This window comes from Phocoena phocoena, chromosome 1, assembly GCF_963924675.1.
Source record: "Phocoena phocoena chromosome 1, mPhoPho1.1, whole genome shotgun sequence".
Lineage (NCBI taxonomy): Eukaryota > Metazoa > Chordata > Mammalia > Artiodactyla > Phocoenidae > Phocoena > Phocoena phocoena.
In genome coordinates, this window is record NC_089219.1 from 175,681,318 (window position 1) to 175,700,695 (window position 19,378).

The window sequence follows — 19,378 nt, forward strand, 5'->3', positions numbered from 1 at the left end:
ACCAAGAATGAGCCATAATGTAACCTGCGGGCTTTGGGTCATTACGAGGTGTCAATACAGGTTCATCAGTTGTAACAAATGTATCATTTGGTGGCGGATGTTGATAATGGACGAGGCTGTGCATATGTGAAGGCAGGGGGTGCATGAGAAACATCTGTTCCCCTTAGTTGTATTGTAAACCTAAACCTTCTCTAAAAATAAATTCTTAATTAAAAATAAACAAATTTTAAAAACCCAGATAACTCAGAAACAATGCATATTCATTCCCATTCCAACTTACAGTTTCTTCACTTTACTTCCCAGAGTTGTTATCAAATGTAAGAAAACCAACCCAGTTTTCATTTTTCTTGTATTCATACACTAACAGTTCATTAAAAGATAATTTTGAAAAAACCAAATTCCTATTCGCTCAATGAATGAGAGAACACACACTAAGAACACTCAGCCTCTCTACACAAGGGTAATCAGATATACTGTAAAAAGGATTCAACAGATAGTCAATCTGTACTTAGTTAAGGAAGCCAATCTTTTCCCTTCTAAGCACCTTTATCACTGGCAGCTGGTCTTTCACAAATTCAACAAAATGGTCAGTCACCAAGTACAGTACTGCATGTGTTCCATGCTTAGTGCTGCCAGCATTTCAAAGACCAGGAGATTCTGCCAAAGAGCTTCATGTGTTATTTACAGTGATGGGATTTCCTAGTTTAGCAGTGCTGTGGTCTTGATACTTTGGAGAACAGGAAGTAGAATATACAGAATTATAACAAAGGAAAAGAGAAATTCTATGCTCTTATTAAAAAATAAGGTATTTCCAAAAGAGGGTTTTGAATTTTCTTTCTGCTTATTAGAAGAGCTGTTATTCTGCTACTCAGAGGCAGAAGATATATGAGGATGCTGAAAGATAAAAGAGTCTGTAAAACCTGTCAAAGCTGTTTCAGCATCCATGCTATAGTTGCAACCACTTACCTAATTTTAGCCATCTGAAACTCTGGGGTTGCTGCAGTTTCTGATTGCTACATCATCAATTCTGCTCATGCTGAGTTAGGTTCATTTAATTTCAATTAGCATTTATTGAGCTCCTATCTTGTACTGAGCTCTGGGTGGAGAGATCAGAAGATAAATAAGCTACTTCTTTGAATATTACACAAGCTCGATAATTACATGTTAAATAATTACAGCTAACACTTTATAGCACTTTTACATGCTAGGCACTTTCCTAAGAGCCTTTCAAATATTAACCCATTTGACCCTCACAACAAATCTATATGATCCTCATTCTAGAGACAATGAACCTAAGTCAAGGAGAAGTTGAGTGTATTAATTCATCTAGGTGTCATGGGATTTAGAAAGCAGCATCCTGCACAAGACTATTTTTTTAAATTATCTAGCAATTTTCTGAAAATCCAGTTCTTTCCCCAGTCTATATCTTAAGTCCTCTCACTTTTATGCTACTGAAAGTTTGAATGGTATCAAATATTGAGGTGTGATCATAGGAGGGTAAGAGAAGGTCTTGAAATATATTATTTTTATATAATATAGAGTCTATTTTCTTACAATATAGTCTATTTTTATATAAATATTTATATAATATATAAATATTTTATATAATATAAAAATATTTTTATATAATATACACTAATATACACATATATGTATATATATGTCTCATTCCTAAGCTATTAGAATTATTCACCAGTCATTATAAGAGTTATTCAATAATTTATATTGGTTATTAATTATTAAATTGGTTATTTTTAGGATCTTCAGATTACTAGAGAATAGTACCCAGAGTTGCTATGTGTATTATCTAAACTGTCCTGTTACATTACCAACCAAAATGTATGAGTCATGCAAAGAAATAGGAAATTATTATCTGTACACTGGAAAAGAAGCAAGAATACAAATTACTTGTGAGAGCAACCAGATGTTGTATTTAACAGAAAAAACCTTCAAAATAGACATTATAAATATCCACAGAACCAAAGGAAAGCAAGACTAAAGTAGCAAAGGAAAGTCACTGTCACATCCAATACGAAATATTGATAAAGAGATGTAAATTATAAAAACAACCAAATGGAAATTCTGGAGTTGAAAAGTACAATAACTGAATTTAAAAAAAAATCACCAGAGGGAATCAACAGTAGGTTTGAACTGGAAAAACTAAGAAGTAGTAAAATTGAAGACAGATCAACAGATATTATGCAGTCCTGAGAACACAGAGAAGGAAGAACACACACACACACACACACACACACACACACACACACACACACACACAAAACAGAGCCTCAGAGAAATGTAGAACACTTTGAGTACATCTACATACACAGAAAGAGAGGAAAGGACTAGAAAAATAGTTGAAAAAATAATGACAATAACTTCTCAAGTTTATTGAAAAACCAATAACCTACATATCCAGGAAGCTCAACAAACTCTAAGTAATGTAAGCACAAAGAGATCCACAAACTGACACATCATAATAACAATGCTGACAGTAAAAGACAAGGAGAAATATATAGTTGTAAATGCCTATAACAAGAAAGAAGGCACTGGAGAAAAAAGAACAAACAAACCCAAAGCAAGCTGAAAGAAGGAAATAATAAAGATTGAAGTGGAAATTAATAAACTAGAGAATTAAAAAAATAGTTAAGAAAATCAATGAATTAAAAAGCTGGGCCTGTGAAAAAAATCAAAAAAATTGACAAACATTTAGTTAGATTGACCAAGATAAAAAACAGAAGAATCAAATAACTAGAATGAAGAATTAACAAAGGATATTACTATTTACCTTAGAGAAATAAAAAGGATTTTAAAAGAATGCTGTGAACCATTGTACAACAATAAATTAGATAATTTAGAATAAAAGGAGACATTCCTAAAAAGACACAAACTACCAAAACTGACTCAAGAAGAAATAAACTATGTAAATAGACCTGTAACAACTAAAGATATTGAGTAGTAATCAAACAACCCACAAAATGGAAGTGTAGGCCCAAATGGCTTCATCACTCAATTTTACCAACCACTTAAAGAATACTTAAAACCAATTCTTCACAAACTCCTCCATAAAATAAAAGAGAGACATTTCCCAACTCCTTTTATAAAGCCAGTATTACTCTGATACTAAAACCAAGAAAATCACAAGATAACAACAGACCAATATCTCCTACAAATATGGGTGTAAAAACCCTCAACACAAGGTTGGTTCAACATCCAAAAATTAATTAATGTAATACATCATCTCAGAATTTAATAAGTGAAAAGCATATGCTCACCTCATTAGACACAGAAAAAGCATTTGGCAAGATCAACACTTTTCATCATAAAATCATTCATCAAACTATGAATTGAAAGGAACTTCCTCCACATGTGAAAGAACATCTATGAAAAAACCCACAGCTAACATCATACTTAACGGTAAAAGAAAGGACTCTGTCTTCTTTAATCAGGAAAAAATAAGGATATTTGTTCTCATTACCTCTATCCATCATTATAAGAGACCTTCCAGCCAGGGCAATTAGGCAAGAAAAAGAAATAAAAGGCATATCCACTGGGAAGAAAAAGAAGTAAAATTACCTCTATTTGAAGATGACATGATCTTATATATAAACAATTCCATGGAATCCACTAAAAAATAAACTGACAAATTCAGCAAGATTTCAGGATACAATATCAATTAAAAACTTCATTGTATTTTTATACACTTACTGTAATAATTAATTTTATGTGTCACCTTGATCAGGATACAGTGTGCTCAAACATTTGCCTGAACATTATTTCTGGGTGTGTCTGTGAGGGTGTTTCTGGATGAGATGAGCATAAGGGTAAACTAAGTAACACTGACTGCCCTTCCCAGTATGGGTGGGCATCATCCAATCCACTGAGGGCCTGATAGGGAAAAAAAATGCAAAGAAATAACTTGTTCTCTGTTCACAGCTATGGAGCTGTGATGTATGTCTTCTCCTGAACTCAGACTGGAACTTACATCATCAGTTTCCCTGTTGATTGGGCCTTTGAACTTAGCTGGACTTACACCATTGTCTTCCCTGGTTCTCAAGCTTTCAGGCTTAGATATAAACTATACCAGCAGAGGCCAGATCATGAGACTTGTTAGCCTCTATAATCATGTGAGCCAATTGCTCTCTAGATAGATAGATGATAGATAGATAGATAGATAGATAGATAGATATAGATGTCGATATGGATATAGAGATATATATCTTCTATTGGTTGTTTCTCTAAGAAACCCTGACTAATATACTTGCTATGAACAATCTAAAACCAAAATTTGAAAAAAAGTTTCATTCACAATAGCATGAAAAGGAAGAAAATCTTCCTTGAAGATGCCTTGAAATAGAGCTTATACTTTAACTTCAGTCCTGGTGATTTCTATGAGTATTTCTTAACTGGTTCTAAAGTCTCTAAGGGGGAAAAAGTGTATGATGCTAGAGCTCATGCACTTCAACAGGAATAATGCTAGAAATGTTATGGAGTATAAAATAAAAACCTGGAGTGTCTTAATAATCTCCAGGAAGTTTCTAGGACCTTACATGAGAAAAAAAACTGATGTGATCCAATATAGTGTTTTGAACAAATTTATATAGTTAACATGGGATTCAGAGAAATAGGAATGAAATAGCAGAGGCTAAAAGTAAGGACTTATTGCTGCCATTAGCCTTTAGAGAGTACATGAATACAGCACATGGGAGGTTACGTGCAAAACAGCAGAGCTGAGAGAAATACTCTCGGAAGCACCTGGGCTTTCCGCAAGTACAAGGCTTTGGGAGAAACCCTCCAAAGTGCTTTTGGCTTTCACCAAGTTCAGGGCACAAAATGGGAAGAAGAGCTGGGAAAGATGCCTTTGAAGCATTTCCAGCTTCTACCAAGTACCAGGCACTGGCTTTCCAAATGCTGGAGACATGGCAGCAAGGAGGACAGAGATCCCTCAGTGTGTAGAAAGAGAGGGCAAGACGAAAAACCAAAGATAATTCTGCAGGAGACTGGCAGCCAAGCCTTCATGCAGAGTTTCCCCATGATTTAAAAAGTTGGCAGCTGGGTTGTGAAGATGTGGTAATTTCTTGAATCTCACTCTTGGCCAGATCCTTAACCCTTCTAAAAGCAAAGTGCTGATGCTGTCTTCAAACTGTTTTAAGCCACAAGTCAATAAATCAAGTTAAATTTTGAAGAAAGCACAGGTCTACCTCAATTCCGGATTAGACTGACTCAGCTTCACATAATAGCAGCCTAACAGAGGAAGGGGTATGCTTATTTTCAGTGGAAATATTATTTACTTCAGTGTCTTTTTTTGTCTGTTTTTTTTTCTCTTTTTTACACACGATGTTTGGCAATAACAATAATATGTGAAAAAGCATGAAAATGTGAACTCAAAGGGCAAGACAGGCAATAGTCAAGGGAAGCAGACTCAGAAATGAATAAGGTTGAATCACCAGACAGAAATGTTTAATAATACTAATGACTATGTTAAAATATCTAGTAGAAAAGTTAGACAATATAAATAAACAAATGGGGAATTTCAGAAACTATAAAGAAACTATAAAAAATAAACAAATATAAATGGTAGAAAAGAAAAACATCATAAAGGAAGAATTTATTTAATTGGCTTTACATTACACTGGACAAATAAGGAAAAAATGAATTAACTAAAGACGAGTCATCAGAAATTAATAAAACTGAAAAGCAAAGAGAAAAAGAATGGCAACATAATACAGATAGTACAAGATTTTAAGGACGATATCAAACAGTCTAGCAACAGAGTCCCAGAGGAGGCATCCCAGAAGGATAAATGGGAAGAAAACCACACCAAGGCATATTACAGTCAATCTCCTGAAAGTTCAAAACAAAGAGAAAGTGTGAAAATCAGTCAGGGGAAGTGAAATATTACATTCAAGAGAAAAACTACAATAAATACTAGCTACTCATCAGAAAGAAAATGATGGTCAGAAGACAATAATATAATAGAAAGAGAGAGTGAGAGAGAGAGAGAGAAACAAAAAGAACGGACTGATGGATGATATCTACATATATGAATGGGGATACACACATGTATTTTTTTGTGTGTGTGTATTTAAAATAGAATGGAAATAATAAAATAACAACTAGATTTAATTTAAGTAATTTTGGGGTTTTCAGTGTACAGAGCTTTTAAATCTTTTGTCAAATTTATATGATATCGATTTTAATTTAAACTTCTGATTGTTGCTTATATACAGAAATACACATAGAAATATACATATATAGAATTACACATGAATTAATCTTGTATCCTTCAAACGATCAACTCCTTTTTATTTCTTGTACCTTTTAAAACTATTTCACTGGATTTTCTATAGGTACATGTCTTCTGCGAATACAAAGTTTTACTTCTTCCTTTCAAATCTGAATGCCTGATTTCTTTTTATTGCTTGGTTGCACTGTCTAGAACTTATAGTAAAATGTTACTACTAGAATGTTTAGTGCTATTATTCGTAGAATGTTCAGCAGTATTCTACTACAATAAAAGTAGTGATAGCATAAATCTTTGTCTTGTTCTGAACATAAATGAAAAAGCATTTACTCTTTCACTGTTGAGTATGATGCTAGCCACAGGTTTGCAAATCCTCTCTTTATCAAGTTGAAGAAGTTCTTTTCTCTTTCTAGTTTTTTTTTTTAATAAGAAATATGTCAGATTTTTTCTAAAGATTTTTCTGCAAGCCCTGAGAAGACACTATCTATCTATCTATCTATCTATATCGACATGTATTTTGTTCATATAATAAATTACATTGGTTGATTCTTTAATACTACTCATCTTGAACTTCTAGGATAAATCCCAAGTAGTCCTGATGTGTAATCCTTTTGATCTATTGTTGGATTCAAATTGCTTAAATTTTGTTCAAAATATGTGTATATATACACATGAAATATATTGATAGTTTTATTTCCTTGTAATATTTTACTTTGTTTTTATATCAGAGTAATGCTGGATTTAAAGAATGATTTGATAATTTGTCAAGTGTCTCAAATGTTCTAGAAGAGTTTATACAGATTGTTATTATATTGCTTAAAATGTTAGAATTCAGTAGTGAAGCCATCTTGGCCAGGAGTTTTCTTTGCAGAAAATGTTTTTATCTGAACATCAATTTGCTTAATAAATTTAGGACTATTCATGTTATTTATTCTTGAATGAGCCTTGGAAATTGTCTTTCAAGAAATGTGTTTACTAATTTTCAAAGTGATAGTCACAATGTTGTTCGTGATACATCCTTACATTTAGAAACCTGTGTAATTTTACTGATGTTACTTCTCTCATTCCTGATACTCATAATTTGTCTATTCATTATTCTATTTCATAATTCTGGCTAAATGTTTTTCAGTTTTATTCATACACTAAAAAAACCCCACAGAAACAAAACAGCTTTTGGTTCCATTTTTTTCTCTATTACTCTTCTGCTTTCTATTTTCTGTTTTCTATTTTGTATTCTATTTCTATCGCTTTCCATTTTATTTTACTTTGGGTTTAATTGCTCATCTTTATCATTAGTTTCTTAAGGGGAAATCTTTAGTCATTGTTCTATCACTTTTTTTCCCAAATAAAAACATTGTTTGCTGCAAATTTTCCCCTCAGTACTGCTTTACCAATATTTGACAGATCTTGATATGCTGTATTTTCATTATTACATTCAGTTCAAAATAATTTCTAATACGCTTTTTGCTTTCTTCTCTGAGCCATGGGCTATTTAGAAATTTGGCATTTAGTTTTTAAATATTTGAGGATTTTCCCGATATGTTTGTATTATTAATACATTTTCATTATTCGAATGATAGTGTTGTTTGAATCTACAATGCCCTTGCTGATTTTCTGTCTACTTGTTCTGTCAAAGATTGAGAGGAGGCTGTTAAAATCTCTGACTATAATTATGAATTTCTTTATTACTTTTTTCTCTCCTAAAATTTTGAAGCTCTGCTACATGTTTAGGATTATTATTTCCTCTGGATTAACTGCCAAGTATATCACTCTGAAATGACTTTGTCCCTGGTAAGACTCCTCACTGAGACATATTTTTCTTATGTTAAAATAGCCACTCCAGTACTAGCATAGTATACCTACTCTCATCCTTTCACTTTTAATTACTTTCAAATTTTAAGTGATTTTCTTGTACACAACATATAGTTTAATCTTGCTTTTTAAAAGAATTCAATGTGACAATGTGCCTTTTAATAGGAAAGTTTAGACTACTGATATTTAATATGACTATTGATGCTATAAGGTTTAAGTCTATCTACTAGATATTTGTTCTCGATTTCTCCATCTGTTCTTTCTTCCCTTTTGCTTATTTTTAACCTCCTTTAAATTAATTTTTAAGATAATTCTATTATATCACCTTTTTGTCCTATTAACTGTAACTCCTTATTTTGTTATTTTAGTGGTTGCTTTAAGGTTCATAGTGTACACACTTATCAGTCTACCTTTAAATTATATTATAGCATTTTACTGATAATACAAGAACTTTAACCTTTTATACCGTTGATTCTTGAACAACAGGGGGTTAGGGGCACCAACCCTCCACACAGTAGAAAATATGAGTATAACTCATAGTTGGCCATCTCCAAGTTTCCTCTGTATCCTCAGTTCTGCACCCATGAACTCAGCCAACCATAGATTGTGTAGTACTGTAGTATTTACTATTGAAAAAAATCTGCTTGTAAGTAGACCCTTGTAATTCAAACCTGTGTTGTTCAAAGGTCAACTGTACTTCCAGTACACTTCTTCTGATCTTTATGCTATTGTTGGCATACTGCTTATTTCTACATGTACCTCATAATACATTGATTGTGGTATTGTTTAAAGAATTGATTCTCTTTTAAAGAGATAATAATAATAATGACGATGATGATAAAAGATATAATGACCCAGGGCTTCCCTGGTGGCACGGTGGTTGAGAGTCCGCCTGCCGATGCAGGGGACATGGGTTCGTGCCCCGGTCCGCGAAGATCCCACATGCCGTGGAGCGGCTGGGCCTGTGAGCCATGGCCACTGGGCCTGTACGTCCAGAGCCTGTGCTCCGCAATGGGAGAGGCCACAGCAGTGAGAGGCCCGCGTACAGCAAAAAAAAAAAAAACAGATATAATGACCCATGTTGGTACCATTTTCACTTTTCTTCACTCATTTGTGTAAATACATATTTCTGACTGACATCCGCTGCCTTCTTGCCTGAAAGATTTCCTATGTCATTTCTTTAATTCAGGTCTGCCACTGAAATTCCTGCAGGTTTTTTACATCTGCAAATATATTTTCCATGTTTTGGAAACATTTTTGCTAGAAAATGAGCTCTAGGTTGACAGAATTTTTTAGTATTTTAAAGCTCTCATCTCCACTGTTTTCTTACTTGCATTGTTTCTGAGAAATCTGCTGTCATCCTTAGCTCTGTTCCTCTGCACCTAATGTGTCTTTTTTTTCCCCCTGACCCCCCCATAACTCATGAACTTACATCTAAGCATTTACAATCTTAGTCAGCCTTGTATCTTAATAGAGTTGTCTTGATTCAAATTGGGAATCCTCTGATAACTAATGAAAATTAAGATATTCTCTTTAATATAAGTTTTGAGCAATTTATGAAATGCCTTGGTGTAATTTTCTTGACCTTTCTCATGTTTGGCATTTTTTGAGTTTCTTGGATCTGTGGGTTTTAAATATCCTTACTAATTTGGAAATTGGCTATTAACTTTTCAAGTATTTTTTATTTTGTCTCAGGCAACAGATTCTAAGGTATCCATCCCTGACCCCTTGCTTATGGTATGCACGTGCTTCTGTAATCCTCTCCCACTGAGTGTAGACAGAACCTATGACTTGTTTCTAACCATAGAATACAGCAAAGGTGATTTAATGTATGTGATTACTTGTCTATAAGTTCACTATATAAGATTGTGATGTCTTATAATGACCCACTTCCTTGTTGAACCTGAAAAAACAAAACAAATTAACATGTTGTGAACTGCCATATGGAGGAGGTCACTTGGCAAATAGTTGAGGGTCACCTCCCACCAACAGCCAGCAAGAAAAGGGTCTTTTCCACTGACAAGGACATTATTGCTACCAACAATCATGTAAGCTTGGAAAAGGATGCTTCCCAAGTTGACTGTCAGGTGAAAATCTAGATCTGGTGGACACCTTGATTTGAGAATTAGCTAAGCCATGTAAGCCATGCCTGGACTCTTGACCTTCCAAAAAAAAAAAATCCCTAAGGCATGATAATGTGATAATGTGTTTTATTACGTCTCTAAAGTAATGATAACATTGCTCTATAGCAAGAGGTATCTAATACTTCCCTCCACCCCCAGCCTCCTTTGGGGACTCTAACTACACATATTTATGGCTGCTTGAAGTCCCAGAGCTCATTGTTGATTGCTTTTTGCATTTTGTTCTCTTTTTGTTTCATTGTAAATAGTTTATATATCTATGTCTCAATTTCACCTGTCTTTTCCTATGCAATAAATGACAATGATTATGAGACAGACACAACTGTAGGTGTCTAATGTTATTCAGTGTATTTTTTATGTCACACATTACAGCCAATGTCAGTCAGGTCAATTTGGTTCTTTTCTCTATCTTCATGTCTGTACTAATAATTTAAAAATATGGAATACAGTTATAATATCCATTTTAGTGTTCTTGTCTGATAAGTTTAATGTCTGTGTTCATTCTGAGTCAGTTTTAATTGGTTGAATGTTCTCTTCATTATGGTTTGTGTTTTCCTGCTTCTTCACTGCCTGGGAAATTTTACTGGTTTTTATCATTGTGAATCTTACTTTTTTGGATATTAGATTATTCATTTATTTATTTTGTATTCCTATAAGCAGTCTTGAGTTTTGTTCTGGGGTGTAGTTCTTGGAAAGGGTTTGATTCATGTTGGTCTTGTTTTTTGTAATTTTTGAGGTGAGTCCAGAGAAGAACTTAATCAAGGTTGATTATTCCCTACCACTGAGGCATGCCATTTCTAAGCATTTCATGCAGTGCTCCATGAATTATTAGTATTTCCTTTCTGGCTTATGGGAACACTTTTCTAGGCCCTGAGTGAGTGCCAATACTGTTCTCTAATCCTAATCCATGGTGTAGTTTTCTTCCCTGATGTCAGGTAATTTCTTCACATGTATGTACTCAACAGCATTCTGCTAAGTATTTGAGGGCAAACCCCTACGGTTCCTGGGGTTTTCTCTCTACATGGCTTTCTCCTCTTCGGTGTTCTGTCCAACAACTAAAAACACATAGGTCTCTCAACTCTGACCTCTATCCTCAATTTAAGGAATTTTTTGGTCTCTGCCTGGATTTTCTCTCCCTGAACCACATCCTGGAAACTCTTTCAAGACAGCAAGCTGGGACAATCATAGCACTCACCTCAGTTATGTCCATTTCTCATAGTCATCATCCTTTACTACCTATTGTTCAATGCCTGGTAGACCATTATTTTTATATCTTTTATCACTATTTTTGATTGTCAGGTAGGAGGGTAAATTCAGTCCCTGTTAATCCATCTTGGTTAGAAGCAGTTCTAACTACTTAGAGATTTAAAATTTTATTTAATATTGTTTGCTTTGCTTGATTTTATTTTTTTCAGGCTTCTTCAGGTCAAATATTCTTTGTATATGGAAGAGATAATAATTTAGTCAGCGCTCAGTTATAACGCAGAAAATATAATTATATATAACTTGTCACAAGAAAGATAAACACAAGATGCATTTTGAGTGAAGACAGTAAGACAACTGCGATGTAAGAGAGCAGAAAACAAATAAAATATAATGGCCTCAAACAGTATAGGCTTTGTCACAGGAAATAAGATTTTTGACTAGGAAAGAGCTGAAAAAAGAAGAATGGAATGAAACAGATGTTAAAATATACCACAAATTGAAGTTTTAATTTTTTCCCCTAATTTATATAATTAATATTTAATCTAAACAACAAAGCTTAACTTTATTTTACAAATTTACCATTTGGTAGCCACTACATATATAAGAAGTTATTTTGATTAAAAACAAACAGAAATAAAAACAGATTCTGCTTTTGCCCTCCAGCAAATTAGGGTTGTTTGACAAAACTAGAGAAGGCATGGCAGAGGGGAAATAAATATCTATAATGCAAACTAGAAAAATATTATAAAGCATGTGAAAGTTCAGAATATGAAAAAAGTATGATTCTTAATTATTCTGGAACTTTTTGCTTTCATGAATTTAATCATGACACTCAATTTACACATATTAATTATTATGGAATGATATATTATTCCTTTATACTAAAAAAATTGGGGCAGATAAATAAAAAATTCAGATAGGTTTGTGGTCAACTTCATCAAAATTGTCCAACTTGTTAACTGTACTAAGCTAAATGTACAGCTTGTACTAAATAATTAAACACTTTTATGTGTGCCTAAGTTAAAACATTCTTTTGAAACCCTAAGAGAGTTTGCTACTTAAAAGAGAGACCTTCCTGAAAATAAAACTAATATATGAAATCAAACCTCTAATTATTATGAATTATTTACATGCAAACTGTTTTACTGCGTTTTCTTGAATTAAGTGTTTTTGAACATATAGAAATTTAAAAATTAATTGTAAACTTTTCCTAATTTAAATTACCCCAAATCAAATAATTTACATATCAAAAAAATGCTTCTTGGAAAATTATTGACAGGCCTAATTTTATCAATAGCTTTTCAAATTTATTTTTGTTCCCTGTGCTATACAGTAGGTTCTTATTGTTTATATATTTTACATGTAGTAGTTTGTATCTGCTAATGCCAAACTCCTTATTTATCCCTTCCCACTCCTTTCCCCTTTGGTAACCATATATTTGTTTTCTACATCCATGAGTCTCTTTCTGTTTTGTATCCTTTTTTAGATTCCACAAACAAGTGATAACAGATGATACTTGTCTTCCTCTGTATGGCTCAATTCACTTAGTATGAAAATCTCTAGGTCCATCCATGTTGCTGCAAATGGAATTATTTCATTATTTTTCATAGCTGAGTAATATTCCACTGTATATATACACCACATCTTCTTTATCCATTCATCTGTTGATGGACATTTAGGTTGCTTCCATATCTTGGCTATTGTAAATAGTGCTGCAATGAACATTGGGGTACATGCATCTTTTTGAGTTAGAGTTTCCTCCAGATATATGCCCAGAAGTAGGATTGCTGGATCATATGGTGACTCTATTTTTAGTTTTTTGAGGAACCTCCATACTGTTCTCCATAGTGGCTGAGCCAATTGACATTCCTGCCAACAGTGCAAGAGGGTTCCCTTTTCTCCACACCCTCTCCAGCATTTATTATTTGTAGACTTTTTGGTGGTGGCCATTCTGACTGGTGTGAGGTGATACCTCAATGTAGTTTTGATTTGCATTTCGCTAATAATTAACAATGTTGAGCATCTTTTCATGTGCCTGTTCACCACCTGTATGTCTTCTTTGGAGAAATGTATATTTAGGTCTTCAGCCCATTTTGTGATTGGGTTTTTGTTGTTGTTGTTTTTGTTTTTGAGTTGTATGAGTTGATTGCATATTTTGGAAATTAAACCCTTGCCTGTCTCATAGTTTGCAGATATCTTCTCCCAGTCCATTTGTTGTCTTCATTTTGTTTATGGTTTCCTTTGCTGTGTAAAAGCTTATAAATTTGATTAGGTCCCATTTGTTTTGTTTGTTTGTTTGTTTGTTTTTGCTTTTATTTCTGTTGCCTTAGGAGACTGGCCTAAAACAACATTGCTACAATTTATGTCAGTGTATGTTTTGCCTATGTTCTCTTCTAGGAATTTTATGGTGTCATGTCTTATATTTAAGTCTTTAAGCCATTTTGAGTTTATTTTTATGTATGGTGTGAGGGAGTGTTCTAACTTCATTGATTTACGTGCAGCTGTCCAGCTTTCCCAGCACCACTTGCCAAAGAGACTGTATTTTCTCCATTGAATATTCTAATATTCTAAGGTATATCCTAATTTTATGAATAGATTTTGAAATTTTAATTTAATGTATTTTTATAATTTGAGAAATAGAAATGTAGCTCTAAGTTGTGGAGCCTCTTCTCAACATCACCTTCAACACCCTTAAGTAAACTATGCAGCACTAAAACATCACTTGGAGATAGATTTTTAGCTGGAATACTGACCTGTAAGTTAATTTTATCATAGTGTTTGTGCTTTTTCCTAAATTTGTTGGAAAAAATTCTAAACACCATAATTTTTAAAATCTTTCAAATAATTTTTCTATATTAGAAAAATGCTAGCAATACAGTATGTTATTTTTTCTTTTAGAAAAATAATAACTTAGCTCTTTTAAATTTTTTAACAGTTACAAAAATTTTAATTTTATTCACTGCATGTAATCTGATATTTAAAACTTAAAAGTATTAAGGAAATTTTTGAAAATCCATATACCACATCAGGTAATAGATTGGATTTTCCCCAAAATGTATATTTTGATTTTCTCATCATTGTCAATCACATATTAAAGTTTGACTATTTCAAAAGAAACCTAAAGAATATGTTAGTATGATTATTTTAGATAACTTGAGTCAACTGAATTGAATCTCCTCAAAATAATTGACAATTCTAGACATTATACTTGACATGTTTTTGCACTAATAATTATATTGAGAAATAATATTTGATATAAATGCCATTATGAAATAGTATAACAGTTAATTACGCTCTATGGGCATTTGAGCGTAATTCATTTTTGTTTACAGATGTGTTAATAAAGTTCAACCTACATTTACATTCATAATTAGAAGAGGTTAAACACAACCATTTGTTCTATTCCATTTTCTAGAAACTGGCTCAGTTAACGCTGTGTGTCCAACTCTTTTGTGTTTTTGCAAGAATTAGCATGATAAAAGAAGGCATGCTTATGCAGATTTAATTATATTTTTGCTGTTATCAGATAATGATTTTATTTGACTTTATTTTTTAACAAAACTCTGTCTCCTAAATTCTGTGAATCAAGGGACATCTTCATACAACATTTGTCCAAGAAATTAAATGCCCACTACACGGCACTTAAAAACCCAAGGTGTTTTTATCTAATCAAAGAAATTGTAGACTTGCTACCCTTCATGTGAATCTTTAAAATATAAAAGCAATGCACTGGACCTTTAGAGATTTAGTAAAGGAGTTAAGCTTTTGATTTCAAATATCTACAGAAGCACTTTGCATTGAGTTATTTATTCAAGTATAAAGGATTTCAGTAGTTGAATGCCCTTGGATTCCGTTTACACACCCACTACCCTCACCACTCAGTCCCTCTTACCCTGTTAACTCACATCTAAACAATTAAAATCTTATAATTGTGGGGAGACATCTTTTATCTGTGTAGGGATACATTTGATAACTAAGGAAAATAAAAGATACTCTCCCCAGGAAATTACATAGAAGCATAAAAGTGTGCATGAAGTTCAAGGGCCATGTCGACCTGCTGGAGCATTTTTTCCTGGAGCTTTCACAGTAGCCCAGGCTGCAGCTGACCCTGGGTCAGATAATCACTAGTCACTTAAAACTATAACTGCCTCAGGTGAGAACTCCATCCAGGCCTAAATTTAACCCTGAAAAGTCTGATCTCCCTCCCCTCTTTCCCAGTCCCTACTACCTCACCCTTGCCTGCCCTATGTATTTCCAGGATTATTTTTTTAGTCATGTTGCTGCCAGTATACACACCTCATTCTCTTTTTTTCCCCCTTAGTTATGCACAAGATATGTGTACTTCTCTTTACAACCCATCTCTGTATCGCTCCCATACTTTTCTCTGTTTCCTCTCCTTGATCTAAAGTTCCACTTTTCCTTCCTGTTCCCAGCCCCACTACACGCACTTTAAAATACTTCCATTATGTGCTCTAGAACTCCCTTCCAAGACTAATGGGCTCCAGCATTTTCTGGAGTCCTTTCACGGTGAGGCTGTTCACTCTCCCACATTCCAGGTTACTCCTTTGTCTTCCCCAGAGCTGTTCTTAGATCACTCTTTTATGAAAGTCACTTCCCCTTCAGGGCTGGCTCATTTCTACCACACATGAAGCTTTATCATCTCCAGTTGTATCATCAGGGTCTAAGAACAATGCCTGTACACAATAGCCTGCACCATTAAAACATGTGCCTTTTGTGATACATACTTCTCTTGTGGGAGAAAAGAGTATGTACAAATATCCATTAAGTTTTGACATGAACTGTGAATGAATATTTCTTACTCAGTATGGATACATAAAGTCTACTGTATAATTCTACTTGGCACTGAGCAAAAAAATCAATAGCCGTATAATAAACATATTTACTACTAGGATGTCTTCTTTTAGAAAATACACTTTAAGTTTCTGTTTATATCATTGAAATTGATTTCTGAAAAAGCCTATTTCTTCTCAGCAACCTCAAGCTAAATACCTACAACACTATCCTACCTTACTACCTTACAACATTTTTAAATTAACTACAACGTCTGTGTTCATGCTGGCTACATTTTTATCTATTCAGCATAAATATTTATACACTTGATTAGTCAATATAACGTAAGTCCTACAGTCAGAAGTAGACTAACTATAATTGTATAATCTATATCTACAGAAGTCTTTTTCTTAACCTCATCTACTAGCAGTATTGAAGATGGGCAGTTATGGTTTGTGTAACCCTTAAGCTAAAGATATTTTCTTTCATTTTTTTTTTTTATTGGGGTATACTTGTTTTACAATGTTGTGTTAGTTTCTACCATACAGCGAAGTGGAGTTCCCTGTGCTATACAGCAGGTTCTTATTAGTTATCTATTTTATACATATTAATGTATATACATCAATCCCAGTCTTCCAGTTCATCCCACCTCACCCCCCCGCCCCCTGCTTCCCCCCCTGGTGTCCATATGTTTGTTCTCTACATCTGTGTCTCTATATAGCTAAAAATATTTTCATGTCATCTTTTATTCTCTCTGGGACAGTACTGAACAAAAGATGTACGTTGGGCTAATTTTTCTTAGCATTCTCAACATATTAACTTTTCAATTAACTGAAAAAAAACACACATTAATTTTAATCTCATAAAGCAATAAAATGATATGTTTAATGAGTGCTTTTTACATTAATTATGAAATGTTACATTTGAAACACTGGGAAATGCTCTTTATGTTTTATTTTGCTCTTATTAACTTAGTCCAGAATCACACTATCACATGTGCCAACTCTTTGGTCTGTTAGTTTTGCAGTGGCCACTGGCCAAACACAATAACATGCTGATCTAAACTGCCAGAGAAATATGTCAAAACATCTACTGTTTTGGAAACCACTGCCTTTCTCTCTCTGTCTCTGTCTCTCTCTCTTTCTCTCCCTTCATTTCTTCTGAAAATTAAAGGTATCTTATTCTCCCATGCTCTCAGTTTTTGTAAAGTCAACCTTAGTTGTTTCAAAGGCAAAGGATTTTAGTGAACATACAGAGTTTATCCAGTAGTTCTAGATTATGGTGTATCTTGACTTCTAGAAACTTATAAACAAATACTTGTACTTCTTTGCTGTGTCTTAAAAACATGGGGGGCAGGGAATACTCGTTGAACCAGACTTAATGATTTTTGTGTCACTGACCCACTTTGAACCTAATAGAGCCCCTTCTCAGGATAATGTTTTTAAATGCACACAATAAAATATGAAGTTTTACAAAATAAATCAGTGTTATTAAAACAAAGTTTCATCTATGTATGCTTTGTGAGGGAGTCTGTGTACCCAGGGATAAACTGACACTATTCAAGTGTATTTCAATTAATGTTCTGACATGAAACACCTTGACCCAATCATCAAGTTAACAAAATTACATGAAAATATATACAATTTCATCTTAAATGTACTGCAACACTTAAAACAAAAGGACACATTAACTTATTTTTCAGGACACAATTGTTTAAATCAGCGAGACATGAACATATATAGACATGGATTTTAGAGACAGAGAACAAAATGGTATGACGTAATTCTAGGGTAAACTTACTCATACCTTTATGGCAGTGGATGCAATTTGAATGTGGTGAAGTCTCCGAAGGGTGCTGTCCCTGTCAATGAAATAGGAAGCAGCTAGTTGATGTAGCGTCTCCAGAGTGACCGAGGAGCCGTTGGTGCTGGGATCACTTCCTTCAGATCGTTTGCTCAGCTTCCGCTTGTCCACAAAAATTGTGAGTGACTCCTCTCCTGCATTAATAATATTTTACATTATTCCATTTCCCACTTCAAATCAATTTTTTCAACTACCTGCAGGTGAGGAAGCCTAGATTACACACATAATGAAACAAAAGAGTGATAAACAACAAACAGGCAGGGAGTTTTACTTTTCTTTTGTTCACAAAGATTTCCCATATACCTAGAAAAGTACCCGGGATGTTGATGGTTGTGAATACATATTTCATAAATATTAAACAGCAAGCTTTTGCAGAACACATTCTCTAGATTTTATTGACTTTCTCATACAGTTTAGCTTACCTAACACTCATTGGGTCTCAAAGCAAATTAAGATAGGAAAATATGTAAAACAAACTCAACCTTTACTACAGATCAGCATGGTAAATGGAAACATGACCAAGCATATTACAAAATATTAGCTGTTTTCAATTGTACCTTTAAAATGCAGAGAAAACATATACATGCATATACAGTAATATAAATATTTATGTATTAAATTCAGAGGTTTCCTACACATGGCATTAAATATTAAAATGTTGTGTGTTAATAAGCTCTATGGAAATCACTAACCTCCATGAGAAGCTTTAGGTACTTGACAATGGATCCTCTAAGGTGAAATTTAAAGCAAATTACAATTAAGCTGCAATTTTCAATGTTTGAATATTGACGAAAAAGCGTCAATGCCATTCAAGTCTAACATTAAGAACTTGCTATCCTCAGACTTCCAGATTCTTAGATATTCAACTAGCATATAATTGTCAGACTTGAAGCTTGTTCTCATTCTTTCAGAAACCCATCTGTTTAGGTGGCATTATGCCCACTAACAATTTGTCGAGCCAGTTTTCTAAAAGACCAAACAAGATTTTCTAGCAGACGAATAGCTTGCATTTCTTCTCCAAATTAGAAATAATACCAAATTTAAAATGCCACAGCCTAACTGACCATCCAATTCTAAGTGACAGTTCATACTTCTCTGCAAGAGATCAGGTGAATTGGTATCAGAAATAAGGTGTCAACAATGCTATTTCGGAAAGTTGCATTCTCAGTTTGTATTTGGACATCAATATGAAAGCTGGAAATGAAGCAGACTAACTAGAATTGCTGAAGGAAAAAAGAAACTCTCAAAAATATGAATGAGTGGGTCAAGTTATCAACAGCGTTAAGTCATGTACATGACAAACAGCTTTCTGTGGGAACAT

The 19,378-nt window shown here is 33.7% G+C and overlaps 1 protein-coding gene across 2 annotated transcripts in view; it reads right to left on the reverse strand.

Moving 5' to 3' along the window:
- The window catches only part of BRINP3 (BMP/retinoic acid inducible neural specific 3), a 413,747-nt gene that overhangs the window by 178,097 nt on the left and 216,272 nt on the right, over nt 1–19,378 (reverse strand). For both annotated transcript variants that reach the window (XM_065879068.1, XM_065879076.1), the window contains one exon: nt 18,001–18,191. In XM_065879068.1, coding sequence (XP_065735140.1) covers nt 18,001–18,191 — 191 coding nt within the window. The remainder of the gene's footprint in view (nt 1–18,000; nt 18,192–19,378) is intronic.